Source organism: Lates calcarifer, unplaced genomic scaffold (assembly GCF_001640805.2).
Source record: "Lates calcarifer isolate ASB-BC8 unplaced genomic scaffold, TLL_Latcal_v3 _unitig_1981_quiver_1117, whole genome shotgun sequence".
NCBI classification, from domain to species: Eukaryota; Metazoa; Chordata; class Actinopteri; family Centropomidae; genus Lates; species Lates calcarifer.
In genome coordinates, this window is record NW_026115895.1 from 1 (window position 1) to 24,322 (window position 24,322).

General features: G+C 42.9%; 1 protein-coding gene, 2 long non-coding RNA genes and 1 pseudogene across 5 annotated transcripts; 2 read left to right on the forward strand and 2 right to left on the reverse strand.

Annotated features, from left to right (window-relative positions):
- The first annotated feature begins 280 nt into the window (after positions 1–280).
- Positions 281–10,622, forward strand: LOC108891513 (nuclear pore complex protein Nup98-Nup96-like; annotated as a pseudogene).
- A 1,185-nt stretch (positions 10,623–11,807) lies between these two features.
- On the reverse strand, positions 11,808–15,080 carry LOC108891518 (uncharacterized). Its single transcript, XR_001962324.2, has 5 exons — positions 14,840–15,080; positions 13,169–13,194; positions 12,924–13,016; positions 12,550–12,640; positions 11,808–12,262 (listed from the first exon to the last, which is right to left on the reverse strand). It is a non-coding gene; the product is annotated as an uncharacterized LOC108891518 (long non-coding RNA).
- Positions 12,961–17,266, forward strand: LOC108891519 (uncharacterized). Its single transcript, XR_001962328.2, has 3 exons — positions 12,961–13,029; positions 14,862–14,916; positions 17,046–17,266. It is a non-coding gene; the product is annotated as an uncharacterized LOC108891519 (long non-coding RNA).
- A 110-nt stretch (positions 17,267–17,376) lies between these two features.
- Positions 17,377–23,192, reverse strand: LOC108891515 (uncharacterized). 3 transcript variants are annotated; one of them, XM_051067755.1, is made up of 8 exons: positions 23,027–23,093; positions 22,805–22,949; positions 21,727–22,023; positions 20,883–20,945; positions 20,146–20,171; positions 19,448–19,873; positions 18,848–19,072; positions 17,377–18,274 (listed from the first exon to the last, which is right to left on the reverse strand). In XM_051067755.1, the coding sequence occupies exons 3-8, from the start codon at positions 22,019–22,021 to the stop codon at positions 18,245–18,247; spliced, it is 1,065 nt and encodes a 354-aa protein (XP_050923712.1). In that variant the 5' UTR covers positions 22,022–22,023; positions 22,805–22,949; positions 23,027–23,093; the 3' UTR covers positions 17,377–18,244. The 3 variants fall into 3 exon arrangements, with proteins under 3 accessions (XP_050923712.1, XP_018544193.1, XP_050923713.1); XM_018688677.2 differs by lacking the exon at positions 22,805–22,949 and having other exon boundaries at positions 23,027–23,192; XM_051067756.1 differs by lacking the exons at positions 19,448–19,873; positions 22,805–22,949 and adding an exon at positions 19,939–19,959 and having other exon boundaries at positions 23,027–23,192.
- Between the last annotated feature and the right edge of the window lie 1,130 nt (positions 23,193–24,322).

Below are 24,322 nucleotides of genomic sequence, written 5' to 3' on the forward strand. Positions count from 1 at the left end.
TGACCAGAGCAGTTATTTATTCCTGTCGTTTGCTGTCACGTGAGCGTTGAGCTACAAAATCCTAAAATGTTTTTGTGACCGTTGTAAATGATTCCTCATCGTGCTGTAGAACCATGGAAAGCTGCTTCATCCCACATAAAACACACTCGACCTTGTTGTCCAGTCGAGTAAAATACTTCTCTTTATTGCCGACATCTGTTCTGGTCTTTGGCTCCACACGAAGCGACACAACAGAACCATAAACCTTAGTAAAACATGAGGACTACGCTCACCGCTCTGACTGATCGATTATTCGTGCACATCCCTTGTATCTCCCGTCACACGATTCACACGAAGATTCTCTGTTTTGTGTCTTTCAGGCATCGTCCTGAATCGTGTTGGTTACTACACCATCCCCTCCATGGAGGATCTGGCTGAGACGGTGGACGAGAATGGAGAGTGTGTGGTGGAGAACTTCACTGTCGGCAGGAAAGGTAACGTCAACACTCGCTCACGTCTCGTTAAAAACCCACCTGCTCATTTTTAGAGACTAACCAGCCTCAGTTTGACTCGCTGCTCTGCTCTGATTGGCCCTCACAGGCTACGGCTCCATCTTCTTCCCCGGCGAGGTGAACGTGACGGGGCTGAACCTCGATGAGATTGTCCACTTCAGACGCAAGGAGGTCATCGTGTACCCGGACGACAAAAACAAGCCGCCGGAGGGGGAGGGGCTTAACCGGTGAGTGACGGCAGGAGCTGTGAAATCAGTTTCATCAGGGAGTAGGAGGAAGATTTCTGCCTCGGCTCCCGTCCTGATCCCATCCTGTGTCTCTGTAGACGAGCGGAGGTGACTCTGGACGGCGTCTGGCCAAACGACAAGACGACCTGCACCCAGATCAGGAGCCCCGAGCGCCTGACGGACATGAACTACGAGGGTCGGCTGGAGAAAGCCTCGCGCAAACAGGGCGCCGTTTCCTGGAGTACAGACCAGAGACCGGATCCTGGGTGTTTGAGGTCTGTTAGTTAAATGAGCCTCAGCTGGTTTACGTCAGACGATGAAGAATTTTTTGTTCTTAACTTCCTCCCTCCCTCCCTCTCTCCCTCAGGTCGCCCATTTCTCCAAATATGGCCTCCAGGACTCGGACGAGGAGGAGGACGTCCCGCCTAAAGTCGACCCCAAGAAACTGAAAACGATGATGCCGCTCCCTCCCTCCAGGCTGCAGCAGCAACTTCCCCCCTCCAGCAGCAGGTGGCGCCACAGGCTCAGGTAGAGCAGCCTGCGCCCATCCACACTCTTCATCATCCTCCTCCTCCTCACTGACACACCTGAGATGATTAAAGGAGCTTTTCACTTCAGATCCTCTGCTCGTGTCCAGATGTTTGATGGTGGCAGGTCATTTTTATCTGAGTCAGAATCAGAGCTCGTCTGCAGCTAAAAACAAAAAATTCTCCAATGACGACACGTTTTCTCTCTTTCTGTCGACAGGAAATATTTTGTAGTTTTTATTCTCCGCACTGATCCTGAAACAAACACTTTGAGTCATAGTGTGAGAGTTTTCAGGAGAGTTTCCTCTGCTGGAGTTAAGTCGTGGTGCCTGAAATGACCATGAATATTTAAAGTCTTCACTGAGAACCAGAGCTACATCCACACTAATATGTTTGATTTTTTTTAAACTCATCACTGTTGCTATGGTTACGCCTGGCGTCCACACTACTCTTGAGTTTTCGAGCTCTTAAAACAAACTTTTGCAAACGGTCCTGTTTTAGTTTGAAAACTCCCGGGTTGTGTTTCAGTCTGGACGGACAGAGGCACAATCGCTCATGATCACTTCCTGATTGTTTCTTATCAGTCACGGTGTGCCCTTCTCCTGATTGGTCACGCTTAGATCACATCACTGTTTTCAGCATCATGAACGAATCACACCTCTGTGTCTGTCAGCAGCTGTCGTGCTGTTAAAATTAGTTTGTAGTATTTTCTGCAACTTAGAAACCAACTGCAGCGTAGACAATCCACTTCCTGTTGATGCCAGCACGCACATGCCCAGTGTAGGTGAAGGTCATGTGATCTGTGTCTTTACGTGTGTTAGTATGAATGGAGATAAAGACGTTTTAGTATGGATGTAGGTCGTAAAGAGTCTGATCCTGAATCAGCTCAGTGAAGCTGTGTTTGAGCTGCAGCTGGTTTAGTTTCATGAACAAGCGAGTGTTTTATAGAAACAGGTTGATGGATTTCTCTCCAGCTAAAATAAATATTTCTCACTTTACTGTTCCCTTTTATTAACAGGAACAAACCGTTGTGGCTGCTCAAATATAACAGATAAACAGTGTCGTCAGAAAACACTGAGCATCTCCTGTAGCTTCTGTTTGTTTTAAACATTCAGTATCAGAGTGAATATTAATGTGTGAATGGCTTTTCATCCGTCTGCTGGTTTGAATTTTATTTCCACATCTGATCCCGACTTTGTTACAGAGCTAAAATTGGTCTTTAAATGCTTCTATTATCACAAATTTTAAAGATCAAGGGTGAAAGTTTGTAAAATTACGCTTGAAGAAAAGTTGTGCAGAACGAACAGAGGAAACAGTTTATGACAGAATCTGAACGTCTTCACTTTCATCTGTTTGAGTTTATCTCCCTGCGTTTTTCCTGATAATCCAGTGGCTCTGATTCTGCAGCTGCTTAAAGGATAACTCTGTTAGTTTTAACCTGGGTCTTATTTTCCCATATTTTCAGATGTAAATGATTGATAGGGACAAATATCTTTGGAATATACGCGTCACTGTACCAGACTCCATTGACAAAAACAGGAATTTTACTGGGAGCTGCTGGAGTACCACTGCCTCTGGTAGTCTAATAAGGTCCAAACATTTTTGTCCCTATCAGTCATTTATACCCAAAAACATGGAGATAAGCTCCAGTTAGCCTTTAAATTAAACAGATTTTATCAGTTAGACACATAGACGTATGTAGGTGTTGGGAAATGGTCTTTATCAGAAAAAAAACTATTTTAACCTAAGAATAGAACATGTTTTAATCCAGCATTTTCAGTTATTATCCAGGAAACATTTTGTGATTTATGTTGTGTTAAGGTTTGTGAGCTTCATTATATTCATATTAAGAATGTCTCAGCTATATTATAATGAGCTGCAAGTTAATGGTCTAAAACTTTCAGTGGGAACTTTTTAGACTCTAACCTGCTTTCAGATGTGTTGTATTGATTTTCATACTGAAAGAAATAAAGTTAATGAAGATGATGTTTAAGCTTTGGTCTGAAAAGTTTGTGATTTCTGCTTTAACTTTTTAAAATTATTAGCTTTTAATGTCTAAATTCAGAGGAGGCACATTTAATAATATAAAGAAAAAAATCTCCAACAATGATTCACTGAACAGACTCCTGAGGAAGTTCAGACAGGAAACAAAGAAAATGATCTTAGATGGAAAATATCCTCTGACGTCGTGTGTGTCTGTGATTTCAGTCCACCGTCGTGGATCTTCCTGGCGGCGTGGCGGAGCTGGACAGCGACATGGCCGACATCACCAGAGTTTCCCGACAGAGAGCATGCTGGGAGGAGAGGACGACGGCGACTTCCTGCCGGGGGACGTGGATGCGACGGGCGGGAAGCTCGGAGGTCTGATCTCCGCCGAGCACGACGGCATCTCTGCCTCCAGCCACATAGCGTCGACACTGGGGATCAACCGCCGCACCCTCCAGGTAGAGTCAGTCCCCCTCCACAGACAGGAAGTACATCACTTCATCAGGCTCCCCGCCAGAATAAAACACCCGAGTCTTCTTGTTTTGGTCCACAGATCATGAAGGCGTCTCTGTTCGCGGAGGACGAGGAGGAGGGCGACATGTTTCAGGGATCAGGGAGCGATGAAGGTCTCCGCTGACGTCTCGTCTCCTCGCCTCGTCCTGCCGGGAGCTCAGGGCGACCCTCCGGTACGAAACCAAACCTCTCACCAAAACTTTACCCACTCACAGTCTTTGTGGTTTCGCTAATTGCATTAGTTCAAATCCAATTTAGTTTAAAATTTGATAAATTGTTCAATAAGGAAACCTGCTTAGTTATAAACTGTGAGAAATGAGAATAGATATAAAATGTTGATCTCTCTCCCTCCCTCTCTCTGCAGTGGGAGGTCTCCTCCAGGCTCGTTTTACCTCCGGCCTCCTCTCTCAGCTCTCAGACTCTCCTCGTGCTCCTCTTCCTCCTCCTCCTCTGTCGCGAGCATCTCCGGCGTCGTTCGAAACCCCCCGGCCGTTACACTGGGCGGGGCCCGGCCCCTCCTCCTTCCTGCTGGCCCCCTCGAACTCCAGAGCCTTCGGTCAGGACAGTTGGCGTCCGGCGGCTCGGCGGGCCTGTCCCCCTCAAAGAGTCGGTCACTCTGGGGGAAGGTTGCGTTCTGTTGGTTTCAGGGTGTCCAGACAGGGAATCCAGAAACAAAGAGGAGCGTGGATTCATGTTGTTTGTTGTTTCACAGGGAGGTCTGTTGATGGACGCCGGGCTGTTTTGTGGGTCGCTCCTTCAGGGTTGGGTGGGTCCCAGCTGGACGCTGGCGCACTGCGGCCAACGGCTGAGTTCACTGCCCTCCAAACAGGTCGAACACCAAGAGCTGACGACTAAGACCGACTTCAGCTTCCTGCCCAAAACCTGCCAGGAGCAAACCGTAAGACAAACACACTGTTTTTACATCGTCATCACTTTGACTGTAAAACCTGTTCAGTCTTTTATGTTCCTGACTGGTCGGATGTCATGTGACCCGCAGATGATCAGATTAACAGCTGTTAATCTGAAGGTTTATGAGTTAGAAACTAAAACACACATTCAGGTCAGATATTTATTAGATGTAGAAAAACGTTGGATAATTTAACTTCACGTTCCTCTAAAAAAAATAAAAGAATCTTTATTGATTCTGAAACCGAGCTGTGTCTCCTGCAGTCTGGTAGAAAGCCCCTATAAGGTGGTGCTGGAGCAGCTGGTGGGTCTGGAACCTCCTGCAGCGAAGACCATCGAGGAAGAGGAGGAGGAGAGCCAGGCGGTGCTGCAGCGCCCCCTGGAGATCTGCCTGGAGCACAGCACCATCAGCACCACAGACGCCTCTGCCTGCCCTCTGGTCCAACCGCAGCCCGGCGTCGAGGCGCTGCACAAATACGCCACGTGGATCATGGAGCTGAACGACAAGCAGGGTGACGCAGACCGTAAGAGACGCGGCCTCTGATCTTTATTCTCTGTGTCAAACCTTATAAAAGATGAAATTCTGACGTTTCTTCTAATTCTCTCTGTGTCCCCCCCTCAGCTTTGCTCGGATACTGGTCTGAGGTCTGGACCCTGTGTGAGGCTCTGTGGGGTCGGCTGGGCCCCGCAGACCAGGAGCCAGACGTGGAGACGCCCAGTGACTACGAGCAGCAGTTGGAGCGGAGGCGGACCTTCTCGGCGTGGTTGTCCCGCGGCGCCACCTGTAGGGTGGAGGAGGAGGTGGCTCTGGCAGGGAAGGGTCGCCACACGGAGGCCATCTTCAGCTACCTGACGGGCAACCGAATCAGCGAGGCGTGTCGACTTGCACAGAAGGAAGGTGAGGAGGAAGCCGGAGCAAAGCTCAGTGAGGTATCTGGTCTGACCCCAGCGCTAACATCCAGCTGTTTGTCCCCAGGAGACCACCGTCTGTCCCTGCTGCTGTCCCAGGCCATGGGTTCTCAGTACTGCCCGGGACCTGCTGGCCCTCCAGCTCGCCGACTGGAACCGCATGCAGACCGACTGCTACCTGCCGGAGGAACGACTGCGCATCTTCACGCTGCTCGCAGGGAAACCGGTACGACATGAAGAAAGTTTGACTTCAGTGGATTTACTCTTGACTCCAGTCTTAGCTGCGGGGTTCAGACTTGTTGGTTCAGACCTGGACTGGTGTCTTTAGTGTCTCCTTGTTGTTAAGCCGATTGTGTTTCCTGTCCTTGTCCCTGCAGGTGTGGCAGTCGTCTGACTCCGTGGTGAACGTGTGCTCTCAGCTGGACTGGAAACGCTGCGTCGCCGTCCACCTCTGGTTCATGTTGCCTCCGACTGCCTCGGTGGCCGATGCCCTTGCCAAATACGAAGCCGCCTTCCAGGTGAGCTGCCCTGTCGCTGTCTTTCGCCAGTGGTTACACGTGTTCAGTGAGCAGCCAAGAGTCAAGTGACCTTCTGGTTTTCCTGTCCACCCTGCAGGGCTCCTGTGAGGGAGGGAAGTATGCCTGTGCCCCCCTGCCTCCGTACCTGGAGGCGGAGCAGCCAGACATGGAGGAGGAGGAGGAGGAGTCCAAACGGCCGCTGTACGACCTCTGCTTCCACCTGCTCAAACTCTACAGTGACAGGTAAAACCAGCTGGACCTAAAGAACTGATATCAGGTGCATCACTGAGCTCTGTGCTGCCATCTGGTGGCAGAGTGATGCAGTAAATGTTTAGATTCTCTCCCCACTCCTCTGCAGACACTACAGCCTGCAGCAGCTGTTGGACCCTCTGACCGTCACCTGGGAGCGTCTGGATTACCGTCTGAGCTGGCACCTGTGGGGCGTCCTGCAGGCGCTGCACTACAGCCACCTGAGCGCCTCGCGGCAGGGACTCCTCCACGCCAGCTACGCCGCTCAGCTGGAGAGTGCCGGCCTCTGGCACATGGCCGTCTTCATCCTGCTGCACATCCCTGACCACACGTACGTCTCACCTTCATCTGCAAACACTCAACGTAAAACTGGAGTGAAATGAAATAAAAATAAAATTACTGACGTGTTTCTGTGTCTTCAGTCAGCGGGAGCGAGCGGTCAGGGAGATGTTGACGCTCCACTGCCCCCTGCAGGCTACGGACGACTCGGTCCGGAGGGAGCGCTTCCTGACCGAGAGGCTGCTGATCCCGGAGCAGTGGATCCACGAGGCCAAGGCCACCCGGGCCCGGCGAGACGGCGACAGACACCAGGAGGCCCTGCACCTGTACCGGGCCGGATACTGGAGCCAGTGTCACCGGCTGCTGATCCAACATCTGGCCTCAGGTAGAGACGCTGCATCTCCTGGTTTTACTCATCAGATCAACTGGTTCTCACACAGATTCATCCTCAGAAAATATTTCTGCTGAAACAAAGTGGAGAAAAAGAAGTGACTGAAATGAAAGTTATAGCAGGTTCTTGTTTATGTTTGTTGTTCCTCTGTAGACTGCATCATCAACGACAACCACGACTACCTCCGGGAGTTCCTGGAGGGACTTGCGGCCCCTGACCGCAGCGCCACCATCCAGGACTGGGACACGGCAGGGAGGGTTTACCTGGACTACATCAGGGTCATAAAGACTCTGCAGGACATCCAGCAGGTACTGACACACACAGGACTGTCAGTCCTTCACATTAGATTAAAAAACTGATGTTTGCTCAGAAAAGTATAAAATAAGAAGAAGTCAGAGATCAGATCTGTTTCTCCTCCTCGACGCTGACAGATGGAAAATGCCGGTTACGAGCTGGAGCGTCTCTACACCGACGTGACGTCGCTCTGCAGCAGAATCGAACTTCTGCCCTGCAGCACGGCCAGAGACCGCCTTGCCCAATCAGGTAAGAGCTCCGCAAATATCGAGTTTAACCAGTGACAAGAGAAGAGTCTGCAGCTTTTCCCTCCGACTGAACACAACAGCAGCTGGGTTCACGAGCACATCTGTCCTCTGATTGGCCGAGGTCAGATGAAGGTGAGGTTCAGTCGACAGAATGTCTCAGGAAATACAGGCCAAAAAAAAAGGCTCAAGTTGTAGCCCACAGTTTAATTCACAAACTGAGACATCAAACTAACTGTTCACATCCACAAAAGCAACATGGGAAATGTAGTTCTAAAATGAAAAATGGACGTCAGACAAAATCCATCAAAGGATAACTCTGATCCTGTTAGTGTGTCTGTGTTACTGTGTGGTACTTTTACTTCAGTAAAGTATCTGATTACTTCTTCCACCACTGAAGGTCACACAGTAACACAGACACACTAACAGATGGAGGCAGTGGTATTCCAGCAGCTCCTGGTTAAATCACTGTTTTTCTCTATGGAGTCTGGTAGAGATATATAGAGATGTTTCAGGTTAAACTAAAAGGATCTTCCTCTTTAATAAAAAGCTCTGTCTCTGTAGGAATCCTCTCATCATGTTGTCAGACACTGAGAATAATCTGAGCCTGTCAGTGACAAAACCATGAACTTTAGTGAATGATTGTCCGTTGGATTTCACTGCAGCAGCTGTTCACAGGGTCTGGTCTGGGTAACAGCATATCTCTCTGTTAATGACGAACCTATAGAAAATCACCAGCTGAATCTGCGGCTCAGCTGCTGTGGTGGAGCTAAAAGAGGGAGCGCTGCTCTCATTTCACTCTCTAACTGCTGGATGTGGAAATAAACCGCTTCAGTTCAACATGTCGACTTCAGATGTGATCAGCGTCTCCGCTGAGAGCAAGCGGCCAAAATTCAGTTATTGCAGGTTCAACCAGTGAAATCAGCTGTTGTCGTTTGGCGAGGATGAAAACCTGCAGATGTTTCCAAGTCTCAAAGCCGCCGCTCAGATCTGATTTAACTCACCTCCTCCTCCCTCCTCCTCCCTCCATGCAGAGATGGCTAAGCGTGTGGCCAATATCCTGCGCGTGGTGCTGAGCCTGCAGCAGGGCGACGCGGCGTCCGAGTCCCTCAGCATCCCGCTCGCCCAGCTGGCGCCGCACATCACCCGCCTGCCGATGCCGGAGGACTACACGCTGGAGGAGCTGCGAGGCCTCACTCAGTCGTACCTGAGGCAGCTCATCGTCAGCCAATGAGAGCGCGAGAAGATTTTAGGTGTTTAGGTGTTGAAATTCAGCTGCTCAGACATCATGAAAAGTTTCCCAAAAAGAAAAAGAAGCAAAAAAAAAAAAAAAAACCTTGAGTCGTGAGTTAAAATGGATTCGTCCGGAACTTCTTTGCTTCAGTTCTGGATGTCGTCTGTTTGAGCTTCGCCGGCGTTTTCAGTTTGTCCAGAAAAAAAAAACCAGGCTCACAGCTTCGACATGTCATTCCTCATCTTCTGTGTTTGTGTGTGTTGGATCGGGGCAGCGTTTCAAAACAAAATCAACAGTAAACGACAGGAAATAACTGAATTTAAACTTAATAGACCAAACCAGTGACTTCACACCTGACTCCGTTGTAGAGCGGTGGTTCCCCAACCGGGGGTCGGAGCTGAGGGGTCACGAGATGATTGACAGGACAAGAAAGCAGCCAAAAGTTTTGTTTCACTTTATTTTAAAGAAAACGAGTTACAGCAGGGCTGAAACTTTAAAAACGACACTGACTCGTCTGAACCTGCAGTGATGTGTCCGAAACCCAGCAACTCGCTTTACTCGTATAAAACAAGTCTCTCTTTGTAGAAGCTGAAACCAGACAACATTTGGTATTTGGGCTTGAAATGTGATTAGTTAATTATCTGTTATTAATTTTCTGTCAATCGAGTAAGAGACATCAACCTTTACTGACACTGACTCAATGATTCACTCAGTATCAAAGTAAAACCAAATATTAAGACCGTAGGAAACTAATAGAAACCAATAGATGTCTGCAGCAGCATCGGATGAATATTGGACAATATGGAGTATACATGAGGTAAAAACATTGGTTTGACCCTGGTGAGGGACACATGGAAATCAGATTTACACTCAGTCATTTCAGAGTTGTGTTACTGTTGTTTTATTTTGAAAGGCTGCCAAAGAAACAAGCTGATTTCCTACTTAAACTGAGTTTCCTTCTCCGTATGTTTGAGTAGCGTCTCTGTAACTGCACCATCCTGACCGTTAGGAGTTTATAAATCTAACAACAAAATACTCGTCTGACCTCCGACCACAAAGAAAGTCGTCTTCGACTTTTCTTCACTCAAAGATTTGGTTTTATTATTAAATGGCCGTTAGCTTAGCATCTGTTCATCTTGTCAATATGTGAATAAAGACGATTTATCTGAACGAGCGGTGATGTTGGACAAACGGGTTCGATGTGCACAAAGTTGCTTTTTTTTTTTTTTGGAGACGACTCAGAGGAAAATTCAACATGCAAAGTGTAAAATGCCTAATGGTCTATATTTTTGTAGATTTCTTGTTTTTCTGTTTGGTTTGAATGTAAATGGAAAGTGTGTGTGCACGTAACCAGAGATAAACAACAACAAACAAGTATTTTTTTTCTCTCTCTCTTTTTTTCTTTTATTAGCACTTCATGTTTGGTCATCAGATTTTTCTAAAGTGAAGAGTTTCCCTCTAAAGCGAGACGCCAACCAGAGATTTCACTGAGTGTAATTATATAAATATTGTATATTTTTGGAAAATCAACCAGGGAATATCAGGTCATTTTTATCCTTCACCTTTAATTCTTAATAAATTGGATGCAAAGAGTTTTGGAATGAAACCCTTCACTTATTGATCGATTGATTGGTCATTTTGCTTTTTGTTGTAGACGAACTGTCAGCTTGCCAAGAACATTTTTGTTTTTTTTCCAAGGTAATTTTTTTTTCTTCACTCCACATGATGTTGGACAGAAACAGTGTGTGTGTAGTTTAAATGGACGGATTCTGCTTCGTTTGTGAGTGTGCGAGTGAGTGCATGTTTACTTATTTTGTTGATAATATTTTTTAATAAAGTCAAGTAGAAATAAACAGTTATTTGTTTTTTATTTCTCGTGTTGTTTGTAGATCTCCAGCTGTGACACTTCAGTCCACAGTTGAGGTCCTTGTGAGTCCGACCAGTACCTGAGTCTGAGGACGGAGGAAGAGTTCGAACTATAAACGTCAAAGCTCCTTTGTTCCTCATTATTATCTAGTTGTCTTAAGTGCCAGAGTTAAAGGCAGCTGGACTTCTTTTAGTTTTCTTGAAGACGTTTCAGCTTTCACCCGACGGGCTTCTTCAGTTCTAAATCAGTCTTGAGACCTGTACCCAGACGACTTAACACCTATTCACACCTCGACCCATGTGATCCTAACGATTCACATGATGTCAAGAATCAGTCAAGGACTCTGACGACCCCCTCCAAGATGACAACCCCGTCAAAGGTTAAATCCCTGAGCCTTCAGAACAAGAACTGATGAACCCTGATGAAGTCTTAAGGATGAGAGCTGAAATGTCTTCAAGAAACTCAAACAAGTCCAGTTGCCTTAGCACTTAAGACTTCCATGACCTGGATCACTTAGAACCTACACTGACACTGTATAGTTGTATTTTTTCTTTTGTATGGGTTGTGTAACTTTTTATTTTCAGAACTTTTGATTTTAGCATAGAGCTACTGAATATGATTTATATAGGGAAGGTAAACAAGCAAGAGTTTGTTGATTCTGTCTTTCTGACCTTTATTTCACCAAGATTGAACTTGGATCTTTTTTTATTAGTTACTTATTATTACTTATTAGTTACTTTTTTGGTCTTCTGATTTGAGAATGATCATACTGAACTCATCATATTTCATTTAAACAACGTCCAGATTTTTTCTTTGAAATGCAGATAAACCAAATCAGACTCCGACAGCTTTGACGATCTTATGTTTAGGAAAATCATCAGCCTGCAAGGTTTCTGCTGTTGTAAGCTGTGATTGGACGTTTGTTCGTCTACTTCAGTCTGTATTTACATTTTGACTTGTTCTGATGATTGAACCAGGTGAGTTTCATGTTGATCTAACTCTCACTAACATTGTCTATGTGAAGGGTGAATGAGTTTAGTTTCTTTGATCTCATTGTTCTTGGAACTTTTTGGTCAAAGATGACTAAATCTACAGCAGTGCCACCAAAAGCATCTGCAATGACCAACTTGGTTCAGACACAGACCTCAAGAAAAAGGCCTCACCAGTCGGAGTGGGTTAGCTGCCATCAGTGGCTCTTTATTATTACCTTAAAGAAGAGGAAAAGTAGACACAATAAAAACCAGCACTTCAAATAAAAACACCTCCCTAAAAATACAGAATAAAACAACCAAAGGTTAGTGGACACCACACACTCTGACCTCTCCTGTGATCAGCCGCAGTGCTCGATGTAAGTCATGTTCCTTTTCTACTGAAATACACGTAACTGTAGATCTTCTTAATCTCTGTAATTTTATTTCCTTGTATTTTTACTTCTACTGACAGCGGCAGCCTCTGTTTAAAGTCATCCTCCGATTTGATGCCGAATGCTTCTGTTAGACGTCGAGACGTCATAAAGAACGTCTGCAGCTTCTGGTTGAAATCTGCCTCCAGGTGAGTGTTAATCGTGTTGGACTTTAAGATTCTTGTGATCGTAATCCTGGCGTCCTGGACAGGAACAGTTTTAACCTGCATAAAGACAGGTTGATGTTTGTACTCCGATAAAGAACCTGAATAGTTCAGTGGGTGAATTCAGGGCCAACTTTATGTTTAGCCTTAGTGAGAGCAATAAGCCCAGAAACGCTCATTCGATGTTCTTAATTCACTTTAAGCCACAGCCTCTCTGGGCTTACTGCTTCATTTTATAATGGGAGCACTGTAATTCACATTCTCTAATGAATGATCAAGTTGAACCTTGAATTGGAACCATATTCAGTATTCAGACATCATTCCTTCAGTCTGCAGATTGAAACTACCTCACAAACTGTGGAGTCCAGGTGTTTTCAGGAATAAACTTTGCTTCTCTGTCATCATCAGTTTGGGCTTCAGTGGTCCATCAGCATCAGTCTGGACAAACCACCACATTAATACACAGAGACAGTGCCTCAAATAATTATGTTAAAAAATGTTTTCCAGTTTAATAATAGATGATGCTATTTTTTTGGGTCAGGTAACTAAATGCAACACATTCATACACAGATAAAAACTATGTTGTTTTTTCAGCTATAATTAGATACTCTTTTCTTCCCTTTGTGATTTGATGACATTCTGAATATACTGAATATTTTGAGGTAGACAAAATGCTTTCCATGATAAAGCTCTTTTCAGAAAAAGAGAAAACTTTTCTGACCTTCCTTTTTTTCTGGTTTGTGCTCTGAGGATTTGGTGCTACTTTCCCAGCTGTGGTTTTTGTGCTGTTCTGAGTTTGGGGGGGTTTCTTCTTCTGGATACAAAAGGTGAGCACAGAAAATAAAAACACCAACGTAGAATCAGCAGAACAAATACAAACATAATGTCTGACTAAGTCTTTTGAAAGGATTTCAGAGTGAGCCTGTATTCTTTATGAACCCTAATATGGTTATTTGTCATTCTTACCTTGTCAGGCTGGCAGACCTGTGGATCTGTAAAAGAGAAGAGACTGTGTTTAAACACTGATGATGGTTTTAAGATAAAACTGAAAAGTTTTAACATTTCTAACATTTGTTTTTTAATGTTTTGAATATTTGACTTTTATTTCAGAATTCTGCTTTGGGCCATTTTCTTTTCTTCTAATCCTCTTCTGTACTTTTCTCTTTAGAGAGAGACTGATTGACGTATGTCTAAACAAACACTGCAGGGTTTATATTAAGGTTTAAGATGTAGACATTTAGGTGTTGTTCAGAATTTATCCTGGGTGGATACCACAGATGTGTGGGGGAATCTAGAGGTGTGGTTTTAACCCAGAACATCCAGATGTGTAATCCGTGCAGCAGCATTTCTATGATTCACACCTGACACTGTGAACTCACTCTTGGTCTTTTTCTGTTGTTGGCTCTTCAGTTTCTCCACAAAGGGGCGCAGCGGGACCTGGACTTTATAGCCCATCCTCGGTATCTGCTCCATTTCTTTATTTATTATAGAGATGGATTTTTCTGCTCCGTAGTACTGGATGATGATCTGGGGCATTTCTTCTCTGGACTTGCCTGACTTCACTACAGTGGGGATTTTGTCCAAGGCGAACAGCAGCTGCTTGTACTTGGACTCTTTCAGCTCCTCCAGGATGGAGGTCAGGGCCTTTTTCCATTTAGTTTCCAAAATTTTCAAAGACATGTGCAACACACAGAAACCAATACGAAGAAGTTTGCACATGAAAAACAAAAAATCTGAAGGCACGTATAAACGTCTAAACAGCATTAGACTACTTGCAGGTGTTTGAGTGTAGTAGAGACCAGTGAAGGTGCAATAACAAGTCTCCATTTTTCAAAGTTTTTTCCAGTTTTCAAAAACAGGTGAGATAGGGTTGAATGGGTTTAATGTTTTATCTGTGTCTTTGGGCCTTTTGGATGTGACACACTATGGAAATGTGGTAAATGTAACTTTGAGTTTTTAATCCTCTGTCGTGCTTCAACATGCAGACTTTGTAATCTGTGTGGTTGGTTTTGTATTGTCTCTGTTGTTCTTATGTGTACAGTATAGCCAAAGGGTGACATCTTATTTCACATGCAGGACTGTGCAAAGGTTTTGTATAATGTCCTCAGCAGAGTCTTTCTTTCTTCTGTTTACCTGTTCACAGCTTCACTACACAAACAACATCGTTCAGGTGGCTTCACCTGAGCTGAGAGCAGTTTATCAGCATATTTTTACTTCTGTCAGCTAAGTACAACTTAATGTCAGTTGAACAACACACAGTTCACAAACATAAAACATCATGTTTACATAGTGGGCTGAAGGTTACTGATCTCATTAAGTCATCAAAACTGTCTGTATAGTTGGTCACAAACCATGTATCGGCAACAGAGACACAAACAAAGAATCAGGCAGAAATGGGTCTTAAACATGGTTTGCCTCACCTGCATTCAGTGAGGTCAAATCCAAGAGACAGAAAGGAACGGAAGGACTTTCAGTTTCAGAGAAATGGTTAATGGATCAGTGGATCAGTAGAACAGGAATAAACAACAAGCAAACTGCTCTTCTCTAAGACTCCACCTTTGTTTGAATCTTGAACTCAGTGTTCGCTCAGTAATTAATGTGATTAAATATCAGCAGTTTATAAAAATAAATACTCACTTTGTCCTTTTCTCAACCACAGACCGTCTTTGAGATTTGATGGCAGTCAAAGGTGAAAAGAGGAAAAATCAGTTTAGGTAAGTGTCAGATAATAATTTAAATCATGTCTCACTGACCTGCTGCCTGAGTTCTCTAAAATATAAACTAAAATATAAATATGGACGGAGATTTTTCAGCAGAAGATATTTTAGTTTGTCAAGATTGGATTTAATCCTGATAAAGTCAGTCTCAAACAAAACGCCCTCCCCCACTCCAGTGAAGAATGGTTCAGCCCTACGTCTCCTGCCAAAAAGCAGAAATACTGAGCAGAGTTGGTCCTTTCACTTCCATGTTGAACCAACAAAGTAATAACCACAGTGTAATGTGTCAGTGCAATGCAACTTAACATCACTGACAGACGTCACAGTTCTACCAGTGGTGGAGGAAAATACTACAGGTCCTATTAAAGTTGTAGTCAGGTATAGAAGTATTAGCAATGAAGTGTTAAAGTATCAAAAGTAAAATTACTTTTAGTAAAGAATGACTCCTTGTACACACGGAGCGTAGTAAGACAGATGAGCAAAGACCTCACCAAGGACGTAATTCGGCGTACTTGCAGCAGTTGGAGGACATTTTGGACATTTTGCTGACGATCGTGGTCACATGATATGATCGTCATTTCTGGTCGGTGCACAGCGGCTGTTTTTGCCACAGGTGTAAACACTTGACAAGAACCAGTCATCATGGCCGGATGACTGGGTCAGATCTCTGAGAGGATCTTGTAGGATGCTCCTGGTCAGTAGGAGGTTGGACCAACAAGGCTCACTGATGGATAAGGGCAATGAGGTCTGGACCAACAGAAGGACCGCTGTGCCACAACTTTAGAAAATTTAAACTGCTGTCGAAAGCTGAGCACAGAACTGAATCAGAACTGGACCTTGGGGCAACAGAAACTGGTCTCCTGGTCCAATGAGTCCTGTTGTACATCACAGGTTCAGCCGGGTTCATGACGGCACCAGGCTGCACTGTGGGATGGAGACCAGCCGGTGTGATGTTCTGGGAAACCTTTGGTCCAGGCAGTAATGTGGACATTGGTTTGACACCTGTCACCTGTCTGAACACTGCTGCAGACCAGGTACAACGCTCCCTGCCACCCTGCTCACATTGTTCAGGATTACTAACAAAAACTTTGATGTGTTTTGCCTCAGGCTCCAAATTCCCCAGATCTGAATCCAGGATGTGATGGAACAAGTCCGATCTGTGGCGGCTGCACCTTGTTACTCACAGGCCTGAAGGGATCTGCTGCTGAGATACCACAGGACTCCTTCAGGAGTCCAAGCCTGAATGTTTAATGTGAAACAGAGGGAGGATTTTTAATGTGACGTGGGATTTTATTCCAGATCTAATTACATGCTCAGAAAAATGATCTTTAATCTTAACTGTTTAAAAACAGGTATGAGTTCAGTTCATTTACGATGGAAAAGTAATCCTTTAGATTTTTGAAAACACAACAGTTGTTATTTCATAAGCTCTGCTGTAGAGTGTCACTGTTGGTTCAATAAGTTCTGAGACCAAACTGAGAGAAAGAAAGGCATTTTTAAAAGAACCATGTGAAGGAAACAACAACCTCAGGTCCACTGTTTGATCACAGAGTCAGAGGCGACTGAAGTTTGTTCTTAACTTCACTGTAACATCGACTCCCTCTGGAGGTTTCTGGGGAGAAGTACACACTTATCTGGACGGAGGCTGAAACAGAAAAAGATGCATTTACAAATGAACAAGACGACAGGAAACATGATGGTTGGACTCATGTGGACTCAGTGTGATAAAAACTAAACAAAGCTCAGATGAGACTCAACAAATCAAGTGGGTGTTTTCCAAAGTTGAAATCATTTTAGTGCAACAGTGCGTCTTTGTGTATGTGTTCACCGCGGCATCAAGAAAACAGTCTGATGAAGAACACAGGTCCTTCAGGTGAATGTAGAACGAATGTAGAACAGAGGGAGGATCGAAGGTTCTGTTCCTCATCACTGGGATCACTTTAGGAAAGGATCAGTTCAGGTCCAGCTCTGACAGGAGGGATGAACAGCCAATAACTCTCTCGTTTAATATCTGGATGAAATGTGAACCTCTGATCCTGTAAGAGTATTGTAAAGTATTTTATCTTGTTTTAAATGAGTCCTACTTTAACTTTTATTGTTTTTAATACCTGTCGTCTGTTTTTCAGAGGATCTGACAGAGCTACAGCCGACCTGAACCTGAAGCCTTTAAGAATCTGATGTGAAAACCTTCAGACTCCTGTTGAGTTCATCTGGGTTAGTGTGTGATGAAGAACGATGAGGTTTCGCTCAGAGAAATGAAATGTTTCTGTCCAGGTAACATCATATCAGTAAAGGTCTGTAGGTGATGTTTCAGTTTGATGCTGAGTCTTTAGCTCATCAACTTTTCACCTTTTACTGTTTCTGGAGCTTTTTATAAAAACCTGTTGATCGTTCTAAACTGACAGATCTTCAGCTTCTCTTCAGTCGTTTCTGAACAAGAATCACTTCACTCAGTAGTTAGACTGAAGTCTTTATTGTAGATGAACAAACAGACACAAGTAAATCAAATCAGGTTCAGATTCTTCAGAGACAGTAAACAGATTAAAACAATTAAAAACAAAACAGATTGAAAATACAACAAATCTGAAAAAGTGTCAAACACCCAAACCATTAACTGCACAATATTCTGATTATGACCTTATGATGAATCTAAAGAAAATCCTCCATGGATATATGAGGAGAATTAATCATCAAAATGTTCAATAAAAGCTGATTAAACAGAATAATTCAAACATCTACAGCTACAGAGAAACATTAAACCATGGTCCCATTCTAAGTCTACAGAAAATCTAATTCCTCCCACAAGCTGAGGACTGGATCACAGAACAGGATTACTATCACAGACGTTCACTGACAAACAATAAGTAATCTGAGCTGCAGTTACAGTTTTACTGTTTTACTGGGGATATACAGAATGAGCTACAGACAGAATTAAAATCACAGAAATCACCTGCCTTTTTTGCTGCTTGTTGTTTTATTTCTTAATACTGAAAACGTCATTATAGGGGATTGGATCAATAAATTTAGTTTAGGTTAAATGTCTCAGACACTCCAGATCTTGGTCACTGATCTTTAATTGATGAATGTAAAGGATCTAGCCAACATGTGAGAGAAAAATCTTCCTACATATCAGCTGATACACTGTTGTTAGATTTTTACATCTTCTAAGCAGCTTTAATTTTATTAATCTTATTTCCTTGTATTTCCAGTCTGACACCAAACGCCTCTGCCAGGAGTTTAGAAGACAACAAACGTCTGCACCTCGTCATTAAACACCACCTCCAGGTGAGTCTCCATCTTTCTGGTGGTTGTGATTCCAGTAATCTCAGTTCTTCTTGACAGCAGCACGTTGGACCTGCACAAAGGTGGATTTAATGTTTAAGGTCACTTCATGTTTAGGGTCATTGCTCATCCTAACCTAGTCCCAGAGGCAGCAAAGCCCCAAATCCTGGTGCTCTCTTCACTGTCCTTAATCATAATTGTAACTTAGATGAAGATCTGATCATATTTTAAGACAAATGTTTATTATACACTCTCTCTTGTCATTTTGTACTTTTCTTAATGTAAATGACATACCAGCTGGGAAATACTTCTACTGCAAACATACAGTGACTTCGGAAAGTTTTCAGACCCTGTGTTCAGTACCTAGCAGTGGCTCCTTTGGCAACATTTACAGCTACAGATTTTCTTGGGTAAGTCTCAAGACAAGCTTTGCACACCTGGATTTTACCTCAAAATGATCTGAAAACTTTATAAATGAGAGATTTCAGTTTTTGATTTTAAAAAATTACCACATTTTCTAAAATAATGTTTTCACTTTCAATTATTATTATTATTATTATTAACAAACTGAGAACCAAACAAAGCTGACTTGTGATGTTTCAAACATCATCAGTAGAACAGTGTTTAGTGTGTGGAAAACAGATACCTTGGAGATCTTGGTGAAATAACTTGAAGAGAGCAACACTTCATGTTGGAGGTGTTTGGGCCTAACGTTAGTCACCCTGACGTAGTCTCCCCTTGATTTTCCAATGAGCTGCTTGACTTCTTCACCCCACAGAGTGATCCTGATTTCATCTGTGTCGTTTTTAAGTTTGAACTCTTGCTTGTCTGTCATACTGAGACTGGTCTCGACATGTTCAACAGGATCAATCTGAGAAAACCAACACAAGATTAAAACAATGTTGGAAATTCATGTATTGTTTAACTAGTTTAAATAAAGAGTCTGTGGCATATTTAATATTAGATCAGCTGTCATGTGCTGTCTGGTTTTCATGTTTCATGTTTAGTAACCTGAGGTGAGATTCCACCTTTACTTTTATAAACCTGTTATTTTTATGGTTGAATAGTTCAGTTAGTTGACTTGTCTTTGCTCCATAGATAAAGACAGAGGGTTCAGCCTCTTACCCTCTGCTGGACCTGATGATAGTCTAAGACATTAAACAGTAATCCTGGGCTTCCATAGAAACTGGCTCCTAACTGTGAGCTCAATGTGTATTAATAAATAACAGAAATAACAGAAACTCACCTCTGTTATTCTTCCTTCAACGCTCACTATTGTCTTGTCTTCAGACATTTTGGCCTGTTTGATGGAAACTAGATTCTGACCAGAAATGATCATCTGAGCTTCCAGCTCCACCTTCCATGGAACATTGATGGGGCTTGTTCTGAACACTGTGCTTTGTTGGGTTACTTTTAAAACCTTCTCTTTAAAGTGATCATTCATTTCCAGGATCACATTTCTGAACATGTAGCAGTTCTTTTCCATAATTTTTTCATAGTGCTCTTTTCCATACACCGTCACTCGGATGCTGCCTGTCTCATCAGCAACTACCAGATAAAAGAAGAACTCATCCTCCTCTTGATATGTGCGGAGACCAGATTTCTGCACAACTTTTCCAGTTATGGTTTGGGCAGGAATACAAATGGTCTTTAGATCAGCGATGGTTTTTCTCTGGACACAAACAGAGGAAACATAACTTCAAACATTAATGTGAAACCATACAGAAATCCACTCACCCAAAGCTGACTCTTTCTCTCCTGGAAAATAAACAGTTCATTAATGCTCAGTTACTCATGATGAAAGAGCTTTATACAGTAGATTTATATTCTACTAACATGTCTCTCTGTCAGGTATCACACACACAGAATAGGTCTCTATAGAATGATGACAGAATGTAAGTGACAGTGTGTAGTATTTATTATGAACCTGAGTTAAACTCCTACCTCAGGTTTGCTGCTGCTCTGTTGAGCTTTAAAAGAAGAAACAAACATCAGTGAGATTTTACACTGTTGGACTCCGGTTTCCTTTTTACTTCACTGAGAACAGAACAACCTCCACCAAACTTTGACCTCATTCTTTTTATTCTTTTGTCAGTTGCTGCATTTTGTTCAAATTTAACAAAACATTTGAATAAAATGTGAAATATTGTTTACAGCCTTGGTGTGTTTCAGAGTCTTCATCTGAAAACAGATATTTATCTTAAAGCAGCCTGTATTTAAGATGTTACAGTACTTTTGTCAAAGATGTCATTTTTTCTGATGCAGATATTTTGCTGTGGATTAAAACTCATAATTTGTCTGTTAATCTACCAGCAACAGAGTCTTCCTCTTCATCTGAAGAATGTTTGTGACCTTTGATATCACTCTCCTTACACACTAAAAATGAAATTCAAAAAGTTAAACATACTAACTCTACATGAACAGCTTCACACTGAAGAATAACTCAGGTCCATGTGGAGGTTTGTCAACCACTGGTTTGATTCTCTCCTCTTCAAACTGAATAAAACCTCATTACTAGGTTTTATTACCATTGTTCTGTTATCTCTGCTGCTGCTGCTTTATTTGTAATATATCCGTAATTTAGTCCTTGAATTAACAGAAATGCAGCATTGTTTCAGTGAATGTCTTGTACAGTGCTGTTTCTGTACTTTGTGTTTCAGACTGTTGCTGTGTTTACCTACCAGCTGCAGGCTTTGGCTTCTTGTCCTCTGACTCTGAATCACTTTCATGTTTCCTCTTCTTCTCTGAAATTGACATTTTAAAAATGAACACAGGTTGGTTGTTGTCTCAGTCTGTACAGAGATGTGGTGTTGACTCATTTGACAGATGAGACAGAAGCTTCATCAAATCATTGGACTGTTATTGTGACGTTTCTAACTCTTTGTTCAGAACCTGGACAAATAAAACCAGAACCAGTGGATCCAGGAGAGAATCTACACTGATCAACATGAAACCACTGACAGGTGAAGAACACTGATCATTTCATTATGATCCAGTGTTCTGCTGGGAAACCTCTGCTCCTTCATTCATCTGGATGTTACTTTGATATGTACCACCCACTAAACACTGTTTTAGACCAGGACGATGCTCCCACCACACCACAAAATCAGCTCCGAAATGTCTCAAGGAACAAAGAGCCCAAGGTGTTGACCTGGCCTCCAAACTCCACAGATCCTAATCTGTCTGTACTAATGTAAAGTTAGTCTAAGTTGTCTACCACTTTTCAGTAAAAGCTTTTACCTTGAGATAAATTCTAGTGTGCTTGTTAAAAGTGGAGAGCAGAATTTTACAATAAACATTAAGACATAATGTTATCATATTTAAGTTGAGTTTTTATTTCTAAACAAAACTAAAGTGACATATGTTGGAAAATTTTCCCCCATACACCTTCAATTAAAATTTGTGACTTTATTGAACTTTTCCGTCCTGTTGCCTGGTGTCTCAGAGTCTGAATCAACCGTAAAAACTTCTAATCCTTCGTTCCTGCTGCAAAGGTCATAAACAACATCAACTGTGTGAACTCACCTTTATTCTTTTCTTGTTTCTTCTTCAGTTTGTTCACAAAGGGGCGCAGCAGGTCCTGGACTGCAGGGTCATTTCTTGGGATTTGATCCATTGCATCTTTGATTGCAGAGATGGACTCTTCTACTGCGTAGTACTCAATGATCGTTTGGGGCATATTCTCTTTGTACTTGGCTGTTAGTTTTGCTGGGGGGAGTTTGTTCAATATTTTCTGTAACTTTCTGTACTGTTCCTGATCCAACTTCTTGAGGATGGAGGTCAGAACTGTTTTCCACTCTTTCATTGAAATCCTCGACATGACTGACACACAGAGAGACGACAGAAGTGTAAGAACCTTCCTGCTTTAACTTTGTGTCTTGTTTTAAATATAAAATAACAACAGAAAGATCCTGTCTGAACACCCAGAGAGTCTGCTGTATTCACTGTATATTCACAGTCATTCTGTTGTGTTTCTTATGTTGCTGGAAACTCTGATACAAACATGGAGCTTGTTGTAAAGTTTATTTTCTACCTGTATCAGATGAATCATCCAGCCTTCCTGTCCCTGACCAAGCACATTTATTCAGGTACAGTTTGACGTACTTGTACTTTAGTTGAATATTTCCGTTTTACTTTTTTCACTTATAGATCAGGATTTCCAATATTTCTGTCATGTGACTTCATATAGAAAATAGCGTGTTTTCTCTTACACATAAATCAGTATGTAAGTGTACTTGTGTTTCAGTCTCTGAAGCATCTTCAGTCTATCTCTTCTCTAAACTTCTTACATGTTTCAATAACTCTTCAAATGATCAATATTTCACTAAAGGTCAAGGATCAGAGAAGAGGCTAAAAACTGGAAAAGAATCTGACGACCCCTCAGATTTAGCTGTTGACCCTTTGGAGGGGCCTGACCCTCAGGTTAAGAACCAGTGGTCTAAATAGTCTGACTGAGTCTGACATAGTTAAACCAGCTCCACCTGCAGCTACAACAGTAAAAAGCTGCTGAAGTATTGATGACTCAGACAGCCGCTGTAAAATGAAGTACTTTTATATTGTCATACGTGATAAAATCTCACTTCATATTTTGTCTGTTCCTCGCCTGTATTTGTTTGCTGTGCTGACTGACATCCAATGTATGGCCTCAGGTTAGTGAGTAAAGACTTATCTGGTCTCCTGTGTGATCAGTTTCAGTCGGTTCCCTTGTTCGTTAACAGGAACAAACTGCTCTTCCTCAGACACCTTTACTGTGTTTTCAACTTGAGCTCAGTGTTCGTTCACCAATCAATGTGATTAAATATCAAGAAGATTAATCAATACTCACTTTGTCCTTTTCTTCCACCACAGACTGATGTTGTCTTTGAGGTTTGATGGCGGTCAGAGGCACTCCCAATGGTGCAAAGAGGAAAAATGCAAATATCTTCTTATTAAGGTGAGTGGCAGATACCAACTGAGATCATGTCTCCCCGACCTGCTGCCTGAGTTATCTAAAATAAAAGCTAACATATGAATATGGACAGAGATTTTAGATTAGCAAATATTTTAGTTTGTCCAGATTTTACTGTTAATCCCCATAACATCAGTCTCAAACCCACCACCCCCCTAAATCCAGTGAACTATGGTTTAGCCCTTCGTGCCCTGCCCAAAACCTGAGACACTGAACAGAGAGGGTACACCCTGTGGGCAAAACCAGCCAGACCAGTTTATCTCTGCTGTTTTTTTCAGCAGGTACTTTCACTTTCATTCGTGTCAACAGACTAGTAACCACTGAACACTGTGTCAGTGACCTGATGCAACTTAACACTGACAGACTCACAGAGTGTAGTATCACAGATGAGCCAAAACATTTACTGTCTCAGTATTTTACATCAGGTAATGAAACATGCAGGGCTCTGTATGAGCCAGGATGGCAGAGGACCTCCGACATCTCTGCCTTTGTCACCACAGACAGTTTCCCTCAGTATACTGGGATGGCATTTGGGAGAGAAAGTAAAGCATTTAGATCCATTTCAAAGACATCAGCAAAAAGTCAAACACATTTGATGACCGTGATGTTTGTGCATTAATCACCAGATTTCAGTTTAACACCTATTGGAGATTTTGGACCAAAGTGTCCAACCAGAGGCTCACTGAAGCTGCTTTTGTTTTTCCTTTAATTTGTCACCCATCTTTACATCAAATCATATATTGTTATCAGAGTTTCTAAAACTCTCAAGTAAGTTATTTTTACATCTTAGCGGCTCTGATTTGATGAATCTTACTTCCTTGTATTTCTGCCTTTGCAGAGAGGGGCATTTCTTCAAGGAGCCTTTCCTCAAAGTCACCGTCCAGTCTGACACCGAACGCCTTTGCCAGGAGTTTAGAGGCCACAACAAACGCCTGTATGTCGCCATTAAGCTCCGCCTCCAGGTGAGTCTCCATCTTTCCAGCTGTTGTGATTCCAACAATCTCAGTTCCCACATTCTGGACAGGAGCACTTTGGACCTGCACAAAAACAGATTAACAGAGTTAAGGATACGCTGGGAATCACTCAGTGGTTAACAGCTCAGGCTTTTGACTCTCGTCTTTTAACTCCCGATCATTGTCACATTCTCCTCTTCTCTGAAATTGACATTTTAAA